The 22,182-nt window shown below is 41.2% G+C and overlaps 1 protein-coding gene across 1 annotated transcript in view; it reads left to right on the top strand.

The window, feature by feature from the left end:
- FER1L6 (fer-1 like family member 6) overlaps window positions 1-19,328 on the top strand; it is a 90,324-nt gene extending 70,996 nt beyond the window's left edge. The window contains exons 33-41 of the mRNA XM_061995726.1: window positions 38-208; window positions 1,326-1,486; window positions 4,266-4,408; window positions 4,984-5,072; window positions 7,147-7,245; window positions 10,275-10,516; window positions 10,861-11,024; window positions 13,692-13,792; window positions 18,776-19,328. Of these exons, the coding sequence (XP_061851710.1) occupies window positions 38-208; window positions 1,326-1,486; window positions 4,266-4,408; window positions 4,984-5,072; window positions 7,147-7,245; window positions 10,275-10,516; window positions 10,861-11,024; window positions 13,692-13,792; window positions 18,776-18,956 (1,351 nt within the window). The 3' untranslated portion in view covers window positions 18,957-19,328. The remainder of the gene's footprint in view (window positions 1-37; window positions 209-1,325; window positions 1,487-4,265; window positions 4,409-4,983; window positions 5,073-7,146; window positions 7,246-10,274; window positions 10,517-10,860; window positions 11,025-13,691; window positions 13,793-18,775) is intronic.
- Window positions 19,329-22,182: the final 2,854 nt, after the last annotated feature.

Below are 22,182 nucleotides of genomic sequence, written 5' to 3' on the forward strand. Positions count from 1 at the left end.
TGATTCAGATAACTGTGGGTCTCAATTTTTGCTGTAGATCATTTGAAATCCAAGCTACATTCCCCAAGGATTCTTTGCTGACAGTCCTGATCTATGACCATGACTTTGTGGGAACAGATGATCTCATTGGAGAGACTAAAATTGATTTGGAAAATCGTTTCTACAGCAGGCATCGAGCTACCTGTGGGTTACAAAGTCAGTATGAAATGTAAGTACCTCTTCTGACAGCAACAGAGCACACAGTGAATGACTTGACTTGAAGGAGAAATTCCAGGTGTGGCTAAATATTAGGCTTTCTCCAGCACAAAAGCATCACAGGTGGTATTTTAATTAAAATTCATCAGGGAGCTCAGCAGTGACTTTGGGTAGCTGCCAGTCTCAGTAGGAAGTGGATGTCTTAAAATGAGCAACGCTGTTCCCCAAGTATTTCAGATAGTAAACAGCCTATGGCTAACATATGTGCTTGATGAACTGCCTTTGGACAGGCATCAACCCGTCAGAGAAGTGATGCCAGGGCTGGGCTCTGCTCTTCGTTATTCAGCTGCAACTGGAGTGACTGCAGCAAGGTGGTTGGGACTGGTGTGGCACTGGGGAGAAAGGGGCAGAGCGGGGCTGTTGGTATGGGCTCTGTAAGAGAGGTGAAACACAAGGTGATGGGGTTGAGCTCATCCCTGTCACATGGCTGCACTCTCAAGGATGTTGTGCACAAGGAGTAATTAATGCAGAGAAAGTCAAACTAAAATAATTCCACTGTGCTGAGATGGGTCTCTAACCTGGGAGATGTGGGTTTAGGGTTCTTCTCCTATGATTGTTTCTCTGTTTTATTTACAAAAGGCAGACAATGTAAAAAAGCAACCCAGGAGCACAGACCAAACCCTAAGACTTCCCTTGACAGCTCAGACTTCAGCGTGAAGTATTTCTTTATGATTATCCAGGTCTCAGGTAATCTTGGCTTCTTGTCTGCTTGTGGAAGCCACAGAACTCTCCTTAAATGGAAGCAGAACATGTAGGCTTGCATCCTTTAGGTAGAACAGGGAATGAACTCTAGTCCTTTTCCTTTGGGGAGCATGCCAGTGCCTGGGGTACTTCATCTAAGCTCTGTGTAAGGCTGACTCAACTTCCCCAGGACCTCAGGACCTGAGCAGATGGAGGGGGTAACTCAAGTAAGAAGCAGTGCTGGACAACTCAAAAGAAGTTTGTCTGAGCAGATATCAGGGCAAATGACCACGAAGCAAACCTCTGCACGGGAAGTCCTGATTTAACAATGTGCTTTGCTGAAGGAAAACCTTGCCCATTTCTCTTCACTCTCTGTTGTCTCCTTACAGAGAAGGGTACAACGCGTGGAGAGATGCAACCAAGCCAAGTGAGATCCTCACTAAGCTATGTAAGGACTACAGAATAAGTGGACCCTTCATGCGTCCAGGGGAGATACAAGTAGGAACAAAAGTCTTCAAGGGACAGACAGTCTTCACAGAAGATGAGAATGGTAATGAAGTAGTTAATCATTCTTCAAATGCATTGTGGCAGTACCAAGAGCCTGCCCAAGATGTAGATGAGCCCCTGTTGTGCTATGCACTCTGAAGTCACTCTATCTGGAACCTGTCCTTTGAAATACTCACATACCTGTGGTGATGAAGGCTGTGTCTGTATTATGTGGTCCTGCAGCTTAACTGCAGAGAATCTGTAGGGTGAGAGACTTACTACTGATGACATGACATCTCCGTGGCAAGTGTTGAGGGACATTTTGGATTAGTTTGTCTGAACTCAAGGAGGGGATACCCAGGACTGGTAGGAGTGCAGGGCTCTCCCTTCTTGGAATATGTCTTCTGGTTTAATTTAATCTAAAAGAGCTTGCATGTTTTGAGATCCTTCCACACCACAAATAGAAGCATGGGAAGTCAGGGAGAGTCTTTTAAAAAATACAATCCCTATCTAAACTAAAACACTAGAGTACATAGACCCAAGAAGGGAGAAGAAGGGAGAAGGGAAATATAGGTGTGAAGTGAGTTACTCAGGGTTAGACAAGTCTGACCACAATTAGGTTCCAGGCAACTTACCTGCCAGTGTTACTTTCCCTACTTGGCTTTCCTCTCTGCTTTTACCTTGTCTTGATTATAACCACTCTGATTGCTCTTTTGAAGCTCTTTTGAAGCACCTGTGTAAATCCAGGTGTCTGTCAGGTGCATGAATCCAAAGGGCAGCACAGAGTTTGCTTTCAGAGCTCACAAAAGGACAAAGCTCTCTGGAAGCTGAGTGTCCAGATCACATAGAAGTAGAGTTGGACAGACCTATCAGTGAAAAATTCCCCTGCCCATGGTAAAGGGATTGGACAATATGATCTCTGAAAGTCGCTTACAACCCAAACCATTCTATTATTCACTTTTATACTTTGGGTAATGAGAAGAGGTGTGGGGATGGAGACTTTCAAGATGAGTAAAATAAGCTGGCCTTGGAGACAAAAGTGGACACTATGGCAGTGTAGGGAAACTTCTACTACCTTATCTATGTTTATTTGTCTTACAGCAAATTCCCCTTGGCAGCTTCAAAATATAGCTCACACCTTGAGTGGAAGGCTGCTAAGGTAACACTGTTGAAGGGTGAAGAGTTGATACATTTTTTCTTTCGTGGCCTGAGATTTATGACTCTAGTATTGATGTTTGTTTTACTCACTAGCAGATAACTGAGACTGCCAGCAACAGGATGTCTTGATCAAAATTTGAGTTCACTACAATGAGCTTTAGACAAGACAATGGAAACCAGCAGCAAGGAAATACTGAACCAGATGGCAAAGTCCAGAGTACTTATGTACATGAGTTTTTCAATGTATTATAAAGAAACAGTTTCTAAAATACAGTCTTCTGCATAATTCTTATCCAGATTGTTGTTCTGACAAGTACATCTAGAACTTTATATCCTGAATGAGTTTTTGTGCTGGTCACCATTTGAATCTGCAAAACTAACAAAGACCCCAGATTTGAGCTTTAGAAGAGTACCAAAAATGGGGAAGCAGTACCATTTCCACTTTACAGGTGAAGAAAATGATACTTAGGAGCCTTACATCCAGCTTTAAACTGCAAGGGAAAGAATAATTTAACTTTGGTCTAGAATATAAATGGATAGACTAGACTAAACTAGACTAGAATAGAATAGATTGTGCAATTGGAAGGGACCTACAACAATCACTTAGTCCAACTACTTGACCTCTGCTCCCATGTAGTGCAGGAACACCTGTAGTCTAAGGGAAGAACTAGGCATTGTCAGAGGGTGAAAACAATCTTTACAAAAGTATCTCAGAGAGGATATGGATTATCATGGGACACATAAAGACCTTGCTTTTAGCTGACTAAAATTACATCACATCTCAAACACATTGTCAGTGCACAAGAGGGAATCAGGACTCATAACTGTACCTCATCCTTCCTCACTCTCTGAGATATTAGGAAGGGTTTCATACCTCTTGTTTAAATCCTAAACAAAGCTTTTGTCATCTACTAGCAACTCAGAGATAGCAACACCCTTAAGAAAAGTGTAAAGCACTAACTGACACAAAGGAGACATAACTTTCTTCTCACTTGGGAACTTCTCTCCTAATTTGTGAGATAGCTTTCTTCGAAAGTCTGGGTTCCTTTTCTGTGGAGCCCACACAAAAGGGAGGAAAAAGAAGCTCAAGAGTTCAAGAGGCTTTCTCTGCTTTCCAATATTCACCCTACTTTCAATATTAGCTCTGATCCTTCCTTGAGGTACCATTCTGTGGGGTCTCCCTTCCTCCAGTGGCCAAGCTGATCAGGGAGAGTTGTGGACCTGAGCTCTCTTCCTTGGGGTGTGATTCAGTTGTCATTGCTGTTGCCATCACAAGACAAAATGAGTTGTGGACACAACTACTAGTGTCAATTCTGACAAAATCCAGGTATCTTTGTCTTTCATGAGATGTAAAAAAGCCTCACATTTGCAATTTTCTGTAAAAAGAGTATTTAATAGATTTCTTCCACCTTCCTGTTAGAAACTGCTGCTGTGATAGATAATTTGCTGTGTTTTACAGATAAACTGCTGCCTAAGTGCTAATCTTCTACTTACCCTGGTGGATACTTTTGTTTCCAAGAACTAATGTGTTTTAAGACCCTCCTTTATTTAGTTGGCATACATCAAACCTTCCTTTTAGATGAAGAAATTTTGTAACAACCATATAATACAAGTACACGTAATACTAAAAGTTTTAACCTTATAACTCAACTCTCTTTGTTCTTTCTGTTGCCTTTTTCCTATAGAGGAGCCAGTAGAATCATTTGAACATCTCTCCTTAAAAGTTTTACGTGCGTGGGAAGAAATCCCTGGAGCTGGGTACAAATTGGTGCCAGAGCACATTGAGACTCGGCCTCTCTACCATAAGGACAAGCCAGGCATGGAACAGGTAGACCAGCTCTGAAGTGGTGGTAGTGGTGGTACTACCCAGGAGTAGTTTTCCTTTCCTTCAGTTATTGTTGTTTCTGTTTGCATCTGCAAACTTACAGAGACAGAATCCAAGTGTTGTATGGCACATGAGACTTTTTACAGCATTGACCTGGAAATTATCACACATATATGAATACAGCCAGATACATAAATACACAGGGATTGCACAAGGTGTAACTGCATGTTTTCATTCTTTTAAATGCTTTAGTTTACTGAGTTAACACAAACTCTGCTTGTATTTAGACTTTGTGGGTCTTTTCTTTCATCGTGTACTATTTTTGTATGGATTTTACCTTGAAGATGCCAATTTTTGAGCTCAATTCCAACTTCACCAAATTCCTGAAAGACAGATAGAATATGTGTATGAAAGAAATATTGTACAGTAATTTTACAGATTAGGTCATAGTGGCAGATTTGATGCTTACAGAGCTGTTGGTTGGTGCTTTCAGAGGAAGTGGTGAGTTTGGACAGCAGAACTACATTTAAAGCCTTTGAAAGTCTCTCTAAAATAGGGTCTATCTCTTTGTTTTCAAGGGTCGTGTACAGATGTGGGTCGACATGTTTCCTAACGATATGCCTCTGCCAGGACCTCCAGTGGATATTTCACCAAGGAAACCCAAAGGGTAATACTCTCTGCTTTCTTCCCAGCACAGTGGTATAAGTCTTTAAAGACTGAATCTTTCTTAAGTGTCTGGAAAGAACTATAAAAAGAACTATCTCAACAAACTTCTGTGATCCTGAAAAATATTTTCTTAGGCTTTTTTTTTCTGCATGACTTCAAGTCAAACAAAACAATTTACTTTAGTCTCTTTCATTAAACAACTCAAATATCTGTTGGTTATCTTTTTCATCAAGGGCTATCACACACATCTTTTGCAGGTGGCTAGACACAGGGTCCATTAATAATTCTGTTTTAATCCAGTTGTTGAGCTGAAAGAAGTAATCTGGTTTCACTACCTGTTTCAGCTAGATAACTTACTTGACCGTGGTTGAGGTCTATAATCTGATGAAATAGTATTACACCTATTGAATTTCCAGCACTTTGGTCAAAGATGGAGAAACACGTAAAGCAGCAACAGATAGAAGAGATACGCTTCGAAAACCTCTCAAATATCAAACAGATACTCACACTGCTTTGTGTGTAACACTACACATAGTTCTTCAAGCTGATTGAATGTTTGTAAATGAAACACAAAAATGAGCAACATAGTTCTCAGCCCATCTCAGCTTTATTCCAACAGGCTTTTCCTAAGGATTTTATGCCTGAAGAAGCATCAGATACTATTCCTGTATTATTGATGTTTGAACAAGAAATGATGTAATAAAAACTCACTTGTTTTCCTTTCCTTTTACAAAAGCCAAGATTTGACAAGAACAAGTGTCTATGTAACAATTACTTTCTTCAGATACGACTTTCTATAAAGCTCCTTTAACAATGAGAATTTTCCAGTCCCCAAAGGTGTAAAACTAATCACACCCAGAAAATCAAACTATTGCTGCCATTTTTGTAGTTTACAAAAGCAGGGAAAAAGACTGACAAACCATTAATTATGAGAAATAAAGTAAAACTGCAGGCATCAATTACACATTTTGCTGAGAAATGAACATTTGCTGCAGGTCCAGCCTCCATAAGACTTCAAACACTTTGTGAAGGCATTTCTTGCTGATGATCTTCAACTGAACAAAGCTCTGATAGAGCACTGCAGATGAAAGTTTCTTTGGCTAGTAAAGAGGCTTGGTTTTCATGGTTGACATCTTAAGAGCTCCATGACCGAGGGTATCTGGCAACTTCTGGAGCAAATGTGCCTGAGAATGAGCCTACCATTGTTGGTGTTCCTAGATATAGTTGTTAGAGTTTTTTCATATTGCAGTTCCTGCAATGACTCCAGGCATACCCAAATTTTTTAGTATAATTTTTTTATGATGTCACATGCAACATCTGTATTTCATCTGAAGCTTGTAGACCTTGGAATGGCCACCGTAAATGTCTGTATATATGGGATGTAAAGGACAGAAAAGCTTTATTTCCTTGTACCATTGCTTCTAAAGATGATTGAACTTGCTTAAATGAAAATATCTCTAAAACAGTGCTTCCCTTCCCTTCCCTTCCCTTCCCTTCCCTTCCCTTCCCTTCCCTTCCCTTCCCTTCCCTTCCCTTCCCTTCCCTTCCCTTCCCTTCCCTTCCCTTCCCTTCCCTTCCCTTCCCTTCCCTTCCCTTCCCTTCCCTTCCCTTCCCTTCCCTTCCCTTTTAATGCAATGGATTGCATCAAATATGATGTTTTTAGGCATTTCTTCTGAAAGACACCTCCTAGGGAGCTGGTTTTTTTTAGCAAGCTCACTGTTTTGGAGACTGCTCTGATGATGTCGTTCAGATCAAATTTGTCTTGTTTCCCTGCAGCATTTTTGTGAAAAGAATTGAAAAGCAACAGGCACATAAAAAGCAAGGAACTTTCCATCCCTCTGAAGCTGGCAGTGACCCAGCTGTCATCCGGCGTACTCCAAGATTTGGAAGGAGCCACCATCCCCACACTATTACTAGACTTTTCTAAACAGAAGAGGCCTAAGGCTAATTCTATTTTAAGAGTTTTGCACAAATACATAATTTCTCACTGTATAAAGGCATGATTTGATAGACATTTTCTGTAGTGTCTGACCAGAGTTTGAGTACATGTAGGCCTGCTCTCTTTTCTTTTTCAGATACGAGCTAAGGGTAATCATCTGGAATACAGAGGATGTAATTCTAGAAGATGAAAATATCTTTACGGGGCAAAAATCAAGTGATATCTATGTTAAAGGGTAAGTCCTTCATGATTTGAGTTCAAGAGAATGTTGAGAAAATTACATTGTGAGACTACCTCATAAGCTATTTCTGTGACCCTGACACTTTGCTCTAAATGCTTGCTGACATTACACATCTATAGTGGATACTGCTCCCTTTTTTTCCCCCATCTTCAAGTCATTGTAAATTTGCACTAGTTGTCACTTCAGACAGAGATGGCACAAGAAGAAAACCAAGCCCACAATTTAGTAAACAGACATCAGACACATACAGAATTTCAAATGTAAGACTTTACACAGAGAAATGTGACATAATCAGACAAAAGAGAATTCTGACCACATTAGAAATGAGACAACAGGTGTTTGCCAGGCTATTTCTATTGGAAAAATATCTAACCTGATATGAGAAGTGTGTGTGGGTAAATGACCATGGCTCTGCTGTGGAGAAAATTACATGGGTGCTTTCTGCTCTCCATCTCCTTCCTGCTGCAGAAAAAAACAACCCCATCTGTCAGAGCTTCACAGATGTTACTGGGATAATCAGTAAACCATATCACATAAATAAAATTTTTCATAAAATGAAAACCTCTTTTATGAGGTTGTAGCAGGTTACTTCCTAAAATGACTTGCCTGTTTTGGAGTACTACTTTGCATTTTCTGCTTCTGAGCTTGATTTGAATGCAGGTACTGAGAAGGAGTGGGAGGAAATTATGGCATAAGTGGCAGAAGAGAGTATTGGAAATCTTGTGTGTGAGGCTGGTCTTAGATTTCTTACTGTGCTTCCATTACTAGACAGTGAGATTAATATGCCAATATGATTTGTTTCATTGCAAAGTTCTGGAGAAACTGGAATATGTAGAGCAATAGGCATATGGAAAAAATAATTTCCCTAAATGTCTGTTGCAGTATTGCCAATGACCAATTGCAAAGAGCTGGAGGAGGAGGTGCTGGGAATGATTATAGAATCATAGAATCGTTTTGGTTGGAAAGGATCTTAAGATCATTGAATCCAGCCTCTAACCTCACACTGCCAAGCTCATCACTAAACTACACATCTTGCAAATCTTGTCTACACATCTTGCAAATATCTCCAGGGATGGTGACTCCACCACCTCCCAGGACAGCCTGTTCCAGTGTTTAATAACCCTCTCAGTGAAGTTCTTCCTAATCCCCAATCTAAACCTCCCCTGGTACAACTTGAGGCTATTTCCTCTTGTCCTATCATTCATTACTTGGGAGAAGAGACCAACTCTCACCTCGCTACAACTACTTTCAGGTAGTTGTAGAGAGCGATCATATTTCCCCTCAGCCTCCTCTTCTCCAGACTAAACAACCCCAGCTGCCTCAGACACACTTCATAAGACTTATTCTTTGTTGCCCATTTGTAGACACACTCCAGCACCTTAATGCCTTTCTTTTAGTGCAGGGCCCAACAGTGAACACTATTTGAGGTGCGGCCTCACCAGTTCCAAGTACAGGAGCATAATCGCTTTCCTGGTCCTGCTGGCAGGAGCGGGGAAGGGAGGGTGTTTTCCACTTTGAAGGTTCTGAAAATCATATAAAAGTATTAAGAAATCCAAAGTAAGCATAAGGGTGGTCTGGTAGCAGCTCTTCCTCATGTATAGGGTATATCTACATACATTTTACCAGGGAAACTCATGTTAGCTCTGACTAAGCTATGTATGACGCCAGGAGTTATATCACTCCTTTGGAGAAGACAATAGCAGCCCAGGTGACACATGGTGACACAACCATATGGCCCCCAGAGTGCTGCAGGTACAATTGTTACACACAGTGGCTGAGCAAACCTCCCCTCGCAGTTCCCTAAGAGGCACTGCTGTTCACATAGATATAACCAACTCAGCAACAAACTAATGTGTACAGAGCAGTAGCAGAGTAGCTTTGAGAGCATGAAATTGAGGAAATAATTATGAAGCTAGCCTTTGTGTTGAGTTGTGTGATAATGTGAGGACATCACTATCTAATGCCAGAGCAGTCTGACATGGGAAGCTTCTGTGCCTGAGCACTGGAACAGGCTGCCCAGGGAGGTGGTGTGAAGGGTGTGGAGTCTCCTTCCTTGGAGGTCTTCAAGACCCACTTGGATGTGTTCCTGTGTGACCTGATCTAGGTGGACCTGCTTAAGCAGGGGGGTTGCACTAGATGATCTCTAAAGGTCCTTTCCAACACAGACCATTCTATGATTCTATGATTCACAATGAAGACACAAGTCTCACTATGTTCAGACACTGCCACCAGGCATGGATTAGCACCAGGGAAAGTGCCATGGTTGGGATTGTTGCTATTTTTCCCAATTCCATTTTGTAATAATGCAGCTTGCAGGGAAAAAGCTACTCTCTGTATGTAATGCAAAAATACTAATCTTTACTCAAGCTGCAATAAATGATCTTCAGAACTAAAACATACCTAGGTGGATCATTACCTCAGTGGAGCTCTTCAGAAGAGAAGATTATGTTTTGGAAAGCATTGTCTTTTTGTACCAAAGCATTTCACATTAGATGTACACACTGTAGCAGAAAACAAGAGGTAATCACAACAAAAAACAGAGAGACTTCTCCAGCCATATTATGCTACTTTTATATCCCCAAAACAACTGAAAATAATTTAGGCTTGATACTGAGCACCAAAATCAGTCTTGGGGTATTGACACAGAATTTATTAATGTGGCACAACATGAATACAGGATGATTAGTAATGCATAAATTACTGATGCTGTCTTCACCTGTCCCAAAGAAGACAGATGTCCTAGTCAATAGCAAATGGCCAACTGGTATTTTGGTATCTGATTGAAATAAAAAGCATGTTCTCATTCTCAGCTTTTGATCAGTGGCCATTGCTGCAGTCTGTGCCATGACTGGGAGGTGGTTGAGGTCCCTGAGCCAGGGCTGTTGCTGCATGTCAGTCCTGAACGGTGTGTTGCCTCCTACAGATTGTGTGGCAATTAGGATCATGCCTGTAACCAAATATCCACAGCCACAATTTGAGCTCCCCTGATAACAGCAGTGCTTTCTTCTATGTGCTTTCCATAGGTGGATAAAGGGCCTGGAAGAGGACAAGCAGGAGACAGACGTACATTACAATTCCTTGACAGGAGAGGGCAACTTCAACTGGCGTTTTCTGTTCCCGTTCCACTATCTCCCAGCAGAGAAACAAATGGTGGTTAGTAAAAGAGAAAACATCTTTTCCTTGGAAAAAACAGAGCGCAAAATACCTGCTGAGCTGGTGCTTCAGGTGTGGGACTTTGAAAGACTCTCTTCAGATGACTTCTTGGGTAAGTATGCAATGGATCTGCCTGAACTTCACCTGAGGTTTTGCCAGACTTATATTTTGAAGAGGTATGTACAAAGTGATGTCTTGAGATACAACTTTTGCTTGTCTTTCTCTGAAGCATCACTTTGCAAATTTATACATTTCTTGGAGAGGGAATAATTAGGAACTCAGGTAAGATGATGCCAGGGCAGTACAAATGAATGACTTAACAGTACAGAGAGTTCCCCAGCTTTGAAGCTTGACCCCAAGCTGCTGCATTGTTCTACATATGTAATATGGAAGCTGCTGTTTGAAGGCCTTCGTGTCTGTGGTCTCTGAGTGTTATCATATTCTTTTTCCCTCCAGGCACTCTTGAATTGAACCTGAATGGGTTCCCTCGAGCAGCAAAGACAGCCAAGGGCTGTGACCTAGGTATAGTCATGGCAGCAAATGAAGGAAACAAGATCTCCATATTTCATCAGAAGCGTGTCAGAGGCTGGTGGCCCTTCATCAAGGCTGGGGAGCTCACGGTAGGCAGCTCACTACAGATGAACAGCTTTTCTCTGGGACTGATACACTCTGCTGAGATCCTGAAACGGATGTTAACTTTCTGTATGGCATCTGAAGAAAAATCACCACTTGCAATCAGTAGGACTTGTCCAAATGCTCTAGTTCCCATAGATTTGGTTCAGATAATCTCAGGCAATCAAAACACTTTGTACTTTTTCTTTGCTTTCTTCTACTGTTCATCTCCCAGCACACCGAATGGGTAGAGTGGAATATCAGGTGTTTCAAACCAACTTTATGTTAGCTGAGGAAATCCTGGGAGGAATCTCACCTGCTTATTTATTTCTTTGCTATTCATTTCTCACTTCAACCAAGGTAAAGGAAGTGATTTTGGAGTCTACCATTATTCTCCTTGTTAGTTACACATCTCAACTAGAAAGAGCATAGTCCCCTTTCAGTAAGACAGTAATTGTTTAGTGGCAGGATACAATCGATATAAAGGAATGCAAAGGACAATGACAGCTTCCCCCAAACTCTACGACATTTGAAGTGTTAGTAGTATTCTCCTAAGAATATAAATGCTGTCATACAAATTTTGTCTTACCCAAAGCCCCTGGTGGAACAAGGTTTGCAGCAGGGTGTAAATCTTAGCATATATCTAAGCAATTATCTCAGGGTTTTCTGGTGCAGCTTTTCTTTATAATGTTATAGTGCTTTCTGTGCATAATGTTGAGCTATACTGAAGTTCTCAGTATTTAACACAACTCCTCAATTTTCCTTGTCTTTAAGGCTCCTTTGTACTGTTACACCACTATAACAAAAGACACCTCTAATCTTGTTTCCTAGCCGGAATGCATGTATCTAAGCAAGAAATACATCACAATAGTTAACTCCATATGTGGTCTTTGGGCATGTATACATAGAACAGAGTATAAAGTAGAACTGTGTTAGCTAATGAAGGAAAACCCAAGCTGGTGTGCTCACGTGGCCACAAAGTACTTTGGGAGCTTTAACTCGAAGCCAAGCACCCTTGCAGCCCAATTCTTGAATGAGTGTGGTTGGAGTCTTTTTAGGTACCTCCAGATGCCTGTGGTCCATCCAGATGCACACAGACCAAGAACTACAAGCTACCTTCCTGCAGTATAGGCCTCTGCAAGTTCACTTGCTTTGGCCCTTTTTTTTAAGGAATCTCACTCCCTCTTTAGACTTTCATTGGTTTCCCAAGGGTTTTCCTAAACCTCACCCTTCCTTCATATTTTTGTCCATTCCAGTAAGAAGAATATTTTAATAAAAAGTGCCATCTTCAAGTTCATTGCCTTCTTCAAATTGAAGGTGACTGTGCACTTGCCATGGATTTAGTGAATGGTCTCCACTCCCAAATCTCTGCTTTACCTCCATTTTCTCAGCTGCAACTGATTCTCTTTCCCTCAATCCACTTTCATCTCTTGATCCCTTTGTCTTCCATGTTGATCTCTTTTATCTGCATCATTCTTTCAGCCCAGTCCTGTGCTGAATCCCAGCCACTGGCCATAGATTAATGCTTTAGGCTTTGATATACACAAAGGTATGATGGGTACAAAAATAACAAATATGTGAAAAGCCATTTGTCTGTTTTTCATCCACCAAAGATTTCATGAAGCTGATTTGATTGACCCACTCTTAATTGTTACTGGAATATTTACATCTCTGATTTAAAAAAAATAATATTTTTTAGTTTGGCCTAATTAAATCTATAGTGGAGTTGGTACTGAAGAACATATGTAGTGAACAGGGAAATGAGAATGTCTTCATAATCTAACACAGACAGAAATACCAAGAGTTTTTTTGACATGAGTGCAACAGAAGAACAAATATTTAACTTGTATTTAGGAAGCTCTGACTTCCATAGCAGAAGTTAAGAGTTGATATTAAGAGGTCAAATAACTCAGATTACATAGTTTACTGCAAAGTGTAGCAGATATGATATTTTATAAATGCTAATGTTTTATTTGGCACTTAACAAGCTTTAGTGTCTTGTCACAATGAGAACAAGCAGCAAGCCAGTAGTTATATTCCATTGTGACTTTTCTGATTTCTAGAAATTATCAGTAAGTTGGTGCTGAACAAAGCTGTCCTTTTGTCATAGCTCTCAGCATCATCTTCTGGCCATCCATCAAGAAAATTGACTCAGGATCCACCTGACAGACCACTCACTATTCTTTTCGCCTGTACAGAGATTTAGGATTGCATGATATTTTCTGCATACAGGTTTAATTTCCAGCCATTGTTCTTTTTTGAGCTGAGACCCCACAGCTCAACTGCTACAGCACTTGTGACTGCTGGAATTTATCCCCCATTGGTGGACTACACCTCATCCACATCAGAAATGCAGCTTCCAGGTCAACCATTCAGCTCTGCCAGGACATGTGATAGGCAGAAGACAGGTTTACTCAGGTGAATTACATTATAATTTAGGAAGCAGAAAATACACCTGTGGATCTGGAAGAAAACATCCTATCTCTTTTTCCTCGTGTCCTTGAGTATAAATCAGGAATTAGGTGCCTGGGTTTTCCTCTTTTATTCCTCTATATTTTTTCATCAATTTCCTTTGTCCTCAGCTGGTTCCATAACTTCTCTACAAGTCATATCCTGCTGTGATTTAGTGATAATAATTTGAGATTGGATGCTTACATATAATCTCTCTTATCCAGGGCAAGGTGGAAGCTGAGTTTCACTTAGTCACAGCAGAAGAAGCTGAGAAGAATCCAGTAGGTAAAGCTCGAAAGGAACCTGAGCCCTTGGAGAAACCCAAGTGAGTAGGAGCATAGTCATTGAACAAGCTGGAGCAGGGGTGTTGAGCAGGAGACAGGGAAGAGAAAGTCTTCTTGTTCCTCTCCTGGCTTTTCTCCTCTTTCCTGCTGTAACCTTGAGCAAGTCACTTGTCTCACTTGTGCATTGCCTGGCTGCTGGCACTTGTAGCTGGCAGCACCTGCTGGGTTAGCTGAAATGCCTTCCTCTGGAAACCCAAATAAATTGCATTGCTGCACGTTTGTCCTCAGTTAGAGGTCACATGTGGGCTCTTCCATAGTTCCTGGCAAGTTATAACCTCTTAAACCATCATATGCTGTCGTGGTTTAGGCCCATCCAGGGACAAAAGACCACAATTAGACTCAAGTACCACAGACTTTGGATCTCCTGAAGGACAGGGAGGGCTTAATTGCTGCTTATGGTTCTGGACAAAACAGACCAGGCTACTCAGCTGCGGGAAGAAAATGAAAACTTAATTTAATCCACCTCAAATTAAAACATAACAAACAGAAATATCCAATGGAAAAATAATACAGAGAAGGGTGCACGATGGAAGTGCAACCAGCTCTTTAAGATCACCTTTCCCCCCACCCCTTCTCTCTTCCTGGGCTCAGAGCACTGAGCCCTGTGTCATTACCTTCCCTCCCCCATAAGCTGTGCTGGGGGCAGGGAATGGGGGTGCAGTCAGTCCTTTCCTGATGTGTCTTGCTGCTTATCTCACTCCTGATGAGAAGTGCTCCTCTCCAGTCCTTCCTTGCTTCAGCTCGGGATCTCCCACACACTGGGCAGCCCTACAGAGGCCGCTCCAACAGGCTGCTGCAACCCCAGTTCATCTTCTCTGGGTTGGGTTCTAAACTGCTCCCTCCCTCTGACCCAGAGTCTCCAGCTCTCACCCCCTCTGGCATGGAGTCTCTGCTTCTTGTCACAGGCTGCAAGGATGTATTTAGTCTAGCATCGCTCCTTCTGTCTTTTCCCAGCTGCAGGGTCCACATGGTCCCTTCCATCTTGCCCTTCCCTTCCATCTCCCTCTACACACCTCACATTCTCATCCTTAAATAGTGATGGCAGAGATGCCCAGCCCAGCCGGGCTGGAGGTGGGCCCAAACCTCAGAACTGGGGGAAAGTCTGAGAACTTCTTACCAGGCCTGCTCTGCAGCTCCCTCCCCTGTTACCAAGCAAAAGTGGTTCCTTGCAAAACCATGACATATGCACACATCTAACACTTCAGTTATGCCATCTATAAAGACCAGAAGGATTATAATTATTATATAAGAGGATAACTACAAGCCATTAATGTTTAAGTACTTTAAAATGTCTGTATGAAATATTTTCTATGTCAAGGGTTGTTTTTTTTTAATATGACCATTAGGAGATAAAGCATTAGTGTTAGGAAATGAGAATTGTGGCTATTAAGAAAAATATCTTCACTGAAAGGGTTATCAGACATTGGAACAGGAAATGATGGAGTCACCATCCCTGGAGGTATTTAAAAGACATGTATATGTGGTGATTAGGGACATGGCTTAGTGGTGGACGTGGCAGTGCCAGATTAACAGCTGGATTCAATGGTATTAAATGTCTTTTCCAACCTGAATGATTCTATGATTCTGAGAATTATCTGAACACATTTAAAGGTGTCTCAGTTGCTACGTATCACTGGAAAACTGACCTCTGCACACATTAATTAATTATTTAATCACTTGCAGAGAAAAGCACAGAAAATATGAAAATCAGGTCATTTGGGAATGATGCGGCTCCAACAAAAGTAGCTCTAATTTTTTTTTTACTTCATAATCAAATAATGAAGATGCTTGTTTTTCATCATAAGACTTTTTAATGAGGACACTTTAAGAGGTTTAACAAAGGCAGATGTTCTAGAAGGAGCATTTTATCTGACAGTATTTGCCACATTAGAAAAAATATTATCATCTGAGTTTTTTGTATTCAGAAAAAACAAAGTACTTTTAATTGGTTTTAGCTCAAGAGCTTTGTTCTATTAAGGTAATCACAGAATCACAGAGTGGTATGGTTGGGAAGGGACCTTTAGAGATCATCTAGTCCAACCACTCTGCAGAAGCAGGGTCACCTAGATCAGTTTGCACAGGAACACGTCCAGGTGGGATTTGAAAACCTCCAGATAAGGAGACTCCACACTCGCCCTGGGCAGCCTGTTCTAGTGCTCCCTCACCCTCACAGTGAAATACTTTTTCACTGTAATGAGCTAGATTAAAAAAAATAGAGAGACATTAGGTTACAAAAATAGAGATAAATGTAAGGTGTATTTCCTGCTATTAAAACTCAAAAATCAATTGGTCATCATGATGGTAATCGTTACACACTCTGTTTAATTTTGCTGCTTTGAAATATATCTCGGGATAAAAATGAAAAAGGAGAAAAGCATAAAGATGGAACTGCCATTACTCCTACAAAGGGTACACATTTAGCCTGAATGCTAGAGGTATTAGAAATTTGTTGGAAATTAATCTTGAAAGACTTTAATCAATCTTTTCACCCAACAACTTTACCGAAAGGCAGAATGAGCTCTGTCTGACAAATGTCTGTCTTAAAGATTGCCAGTGATGGAAACTAAATCACTGCCTTACTGAGGGCAGAGAACTGGGATAGCTCTGAAATACATGTGTTGGGAAGCAATCAGCCTAGGTAGTTTTTAGAGAGGGTGTAGTGTGTAATAGAAGGATTATATATCCAGAATGTTGTCCATAGACTCGAGGGTTTCCTGTGTTTCCCCTCAAGGGCATTTTATCTGCAAATACACTGCCACTAGCCTAGTGGCCCCTTCTCTGCTGCATAGTCAGCCAGGAGGTGTTTGACCCAGAAGACACAAAACCAGAGCTTCCTCCAGGTCTTGCACTGAGGCTCCATGTGTAGGTTTTTGTGATAAAATACACATTCAAGACATGGCTCAACCCAGTTTTATTCTTGAGATATATATCTCAATTAAGTTAAAACTAGGGTTTCACTTGACATTATCCATAGCAGAAGCAAAACATTCAGGCTTCTTTTGTAGCTGCTCATGTACAGGTGAGGGAGTCATCCCATTTACCTAACACACATATCTTAAAATGGGTGCTGGGAAAAGAGATGAATTGTCCTCCAGAAGCTCTTTCCTCTTCACATGTAGACAGCCCACAACTGACCAGACTGAGCACCTAAGTTTTAAAGTTAGGCAAAGTAAATCCTAAGGTTACCAAAGCAGTATCAGCATGTGGGTAGCAAATACTGCTTTAGCCAGACACTTGCTGGAAAGAAAAGAAACTGACAGCTGAAGGCATTGCATACCTCAGTTTCTTAAAGCTGATATTAAAGTTTACTGGCTCAGTGACCCTGAGTGATGGAATACGTGATTCTTACAGGCAGAGTAGTCAAAATCCACTGAGAGATATGACTGTCTCTATACTTCAGATGAGTTCTCCTCATAAAGAAGTGGATCTCAAGAAGCTTTGTGTCAGGACCTCTATATCTCTATGCCAGTACTGTAGGTTCACATGTTTTTGTAGACTCACACAGAGAAGCAGAGAAATTTTCAGACTGTTTTGCATAATTAGTTTTTTAAGAAACAAAATAATTTAAAACCCAAAACTATCTTCTAGGAGCTACTAGACAGTAGCAGACTCTTTAATGTACCAGAGCAAAGGTGGACAAAGATTAAATGTCTAGGAACTAAAGAGAAACATGGAAATGAGAAATTAGGGGCAGTGACTATAATTTTGTGCTGGTAAAAGCACAGTGAGGTTATTCATCTCTTCTCTGCTGATGAGACCAGGATGCTCTTCTGGATGCACTCTATTACAACAAATATGCAGCGGTAACTGGTATCGATTTCTATTGACTACATTGCAAACAAAGCAAACTAAATGAGCAACAGTATGGTACATTTTTCCCCATCTTTAAAGATATGAAAAGCCCTTAAGTAGTTGAAATATGCAGACTAATAGTTTTGTTACTTGCATCTGTGATTCAGTAAGTTGTGCTCTTTAGAGTATCCATTTTTAAGTAATCCTTTTTAGCTTGGAGGGCTTATTTGTTGATTTATTTCTGAGACATTTCAAGTATAAAACACAGTCTCTAATTAAAAGATATTCAGTTGGCCTTTTAGATTTACACACTTGCTGTCTCGTTGGCATTCACTTCCACATGCTGAATGCTGAATTCTTCAGATGACTAAGACTTTGTTTAAATTCCTTAACCAACTTTCTGAAGTGAGATATGGACATTGGTTTTTGTGACCTTCAGTCTTAATTTCATTCTCCTTACTGCTGCATCATCTGCACAATTCCAGTGATATTGGATAAGAAAGACGTCCTGCACCCAGTTTTGCAGGTGGTCACGTTGCTCCACACCACCATACTCATCAGGTCATCCCAGCACGCAAAGCAGACAGTTGTTGCCTCAGCTCATCACAGGGGCAGGACTGTTGAAGTCAGAGGCACAGTGACCTCCCAAGCTGTGTGGCATGACAGAAGAGAGACTATACCTATATTTTCCTAATGGGAACATTGTTTTCCTCTCTGTATGCAGCCAGCTTGCTGTACATTGTGAAGAAACTCCAGGTTTTGGAGGAGAATATGACATGGGGCATAATTTGGAAGAAAAAATGTAGACATCTTGAGCAGTGCTACATTCCTTGCAATGATTAGAAAGCTTTTGTACTCAAGATGTCTACATTTTTTCTTTAGAATTTGTCATTATCTTGTATGTAATTTTGAACCCCACATCTTGCTGTTAATTGGAGTAGTTACTAAGTTTGAAGTGGAATTTCATTCCAAGTGGTGTGTGGAGCTTGGCCTCAGGGATGGATGAAGAATAACACAGAAGTATATGAAACTCGTGGAAATTCCCTCTAAACTCTTTAGTAAGTTTCCAGGAGTTAAAGGTCCTTTTTAGATTCATATATTTTGCAGTGGGGTAGGTTTGGATATAGCTGGATCTGCCTTTACAAAAGTTTTTTTTCTTTCTTCCCCTTTAGCCGACCAGACACATCCTTCTCTTGGTTTGTAAATCCTTTCAAGTGTTTGTATCACCTGATCTGGAGAAATTACAAGAAGTACATCATCATCGGCATAATACTGCTTATTCTCATTGTGTTCCTGGTGCTCTTCATCTACACGCTGCCAGGTGCAATCAGTCAAAGGATAGTTGTAGGATGAGCACAGGTTACGGCTCTTGCTGTAACCAATCATATACAAACACTTCAGTTGAGTACACAGAATTAATGAACCTGAAACACATCTCATTCCTTGTAAAAAAAAAAGCATAACTACTTGTATCAGAAACTGGGGCTCACTTCGAATATTTTAACGTCATCTTTGGCTGCTCATTCAGACCTAGACTTAATGTTCATTATCCTTAACATCCTGCTGCAGATTTATTGACAATGAAAATTTGATTCTACACTTAAAAGTGAGTTTGAAAGTAAATTCCATAATGCTATGCAGAACCTGATTTGTCAGTCAGGTATTTATTATTACAGACAAATGATTAAATATTAAGAGTAAAATCTGTACACAGACAAATGTATAGTTCAGTCTTTGAAGAGTTTTGTAATTAATTATTTGAACTCTTTTTCAATGGCTTTATAATGGCATGGTTATTTTGAGATAAAATGTTTATTAAAAAAAAAACCTAAAGTTGTCTCATGGTGTCATGTGCAGAATTCATCCCATGCCTCTCAGTAAGAGCTGTGTACTCTATAAAGAAGTCTCACACACTTATGAGGTAAGTGTTGGTGATAGAAGTAGAAGCAGAGATGGAAAGAACTTATTTCACCTGCAGTTTGAAAGCGCTGAAGGTCACTGGAGGAGAGGGATCAGAAAGATGAAGACCACAGGCACCGTGGTAGAAAATGATCCTTGTTAAGGAGAGGGAACAGGGAGAATCCTGCTGCTTGACAAGCAGAAGGAAAGAGGAATGAAAAAGGGCTTCATAGTGGAACAAATAATGGAGGATTAAGGAAAACAAAGAATAAAACCTTACACAGCTGTCAATGTGAAAATCCTCGTGCTACTTAAGAACATAGCTTGTGTCAAGCACAAGGCAAAGCTTGATAACTTAATGACTCCACTTAGCCTTAAACTGACTGATTATGACTTTGAAGCAGCTATAGAAATCTCCTCTAATCTCATCCATCTTATAAAGGTGACCTTTGAAAAAAATGCTTCCATCATGCTTCAACCATACAAAGTGTAAACACACTTTGCAAATTTTGAAGTATCAAAAGGCAAGAAAAATAAATCCTGGAAATACTGATAATTCTGCTGAGCTCAAGGTGTGGGACTAGAAATGTGGGCATCTGCATCATTCTCAGAGGCCATATCTATGGGAAGGTTGTGTGGAACTCCTTGTACTTGGTCTGTAAGGCTGTACAATGAGCCTCTTGTGTTCCTCTGACTTACAACATAGGTAATTGCATTATTCTGAAAAATGGACACCAGTGAAACTTCCATAGAGAAATATTTTATGATTAAAAAGTATTTTAGAGGCTTATTTTGGATGAGATGGATTCCTTTAAAAGTGCCTCTTTCCATTGATGATAGAGGCAGGTAGCTAAAGCCAGGCTGACTGAAAGCATCCCATCCCCACTTCATCTAGCTGACTGTAACTCTTAGTATTTCTTCTAAAGTTCACGTTCTAAGCATACAGTAAATAAAGCTGAATTGTTTAGGTATGTGAGTCATTAAATTACAATTAGATGTGGGTTTTACTGTTGGGCTATTTTTCTTTAGAAGTATGTTTAATATGAATAAGAAATTAGAACACAATTCACATGGTTGAGTCTGCACTGGTTAAATGTAAGCAGCAATGTAAGATAGTGCTGTGGAAAGGTGCTGAGCACCCTGGAGTCCCTCCTCATCTCATATTCACCTGCACTGGGCCCTTATCTGGTGCAGTCTCTGCTTACTCAGTGTATGTGACACATTCCACTGAAACCACTTGTTTTTCTACTTTGCAATTGAGCCTGTATGGAATGGAAAAGGAGATCATATTTCTCCTAATATATCTCAGCATTCCATGAATTTTGGAATTGCAATTTAAAAGCTTCAACAAGAGCAAATAAAACTATTTTTGTGCAAAAGATGGGAGATGAATCTCAACAACTGGAGTGTGTTGTGACAGTCACAAAGGTGCTGGTTCTGACTATTTTTCCAGCATGTCAGGGCAGTAGGCCTGATCTTGTCTGGCAGCTGCTGTGTCCATCTGTCCTCACTATGCTCATTTGCCCTTGCTGCCACAGACTATGTGAAGCACTGGACTGTATCTGAGCACCCTGCCCTTGCCAGAGGGCCCTCCTGCACAGCTCTAGGACCAAGCCTTGTCTCTGGACTCCAGCAGCAAGCACACAGTAGCAGCAACATTGTAAGGACAAGATGGCTGAAACGATATACCCCTCCAAGTACTGGTCAGAGTCTGGATGAGCCCAGACTTTGTAAAGATCCCATCCCCCCTCTTCCACTGCCTCCCAGTGAAAACAGTCATCTCCTTCACCCTTACTGCCCCTGGGGTTTTCAATCCCCTGCAGCACAGCTGAGCTCCTTGTGTTGCTGACCTTGTCAAAAGGCTGATTTGCTTCTGCTGTGAATGAGGCAGCACATCTGCCTGTCTCCCAGAATAAATGGGCTTTGCTGGAAGGGTGATCTTCTAGCAGCCTGGCTGATGGAGAAATGTTTCCAGGTCCTCTGCTGGGAACCATTGTGCAGTGAGCACTACGTGTGCTTGCCTCCCTCTGCAAAGCAGTATGAACCTGGAGATAGATGAGAGCCTCTTTAGCCCCTGTTAGAGGTACTGGGAGGCCCTGAGGAGCTGCACCAGCTCAGCCTGGCATCTTAGGCCTGGCTCTGGAAGAGCAGCACATAAAGGGAAGCAGGGGTGGCAGCTAATCTTTTTCACACACGGGAGCAACTCCAGCAACTCACACCCTATGCTTCTCAGCAGAGATGTGCTAAATTGTTTCCTCAGAATGTTTGCTTGCTATTGCTTTTCCAGTTCCATCCCTTTTTGTGAGAGTGATGGAAATGTGTGTGTCTGCTGACTGCCCCGATCCTTTAGCACTCCGCAGAAGCAGTTAACATCTATTTTGCTGCTGGATCTGCAATTATTCATGGTAAACCACAGATTTCTCAAAGGTGTCCATCAGCAGCTGTGGTTGCACAGCTGTGGCTGCAATATAGCAGTTGTCACCTCCATACCTGCTCCAAAATGTGGTGGCAAATGGAGTTAAATGCAATTGGTGGCCAATTACCAGTGGTGTTCCCCAAGGCTCAGTGCTTGGAGACCTGCTCTGTTTAACATCTTTATCAGTGATCTGGATGAAAGGATCTAGTGCACCCTCAGTAAATTTGCTGATAACGTGAAGCTGGGCAGGTGTGTGAAGGGCAG

This window comes from Colius striatus, chromosome 4 (assembly GCF_028858725.1).
Source record: "Colius striatus isolate bColStr4 chromosome 4, bColStr4.1.hap1, whole genome shotgun sequence".
Classification (NCBI taxonomy): Eukaryota; Metazoa; Chordata; class Aves; order Coliiformes; family Coliidae; genus Colius; species Colius striatus.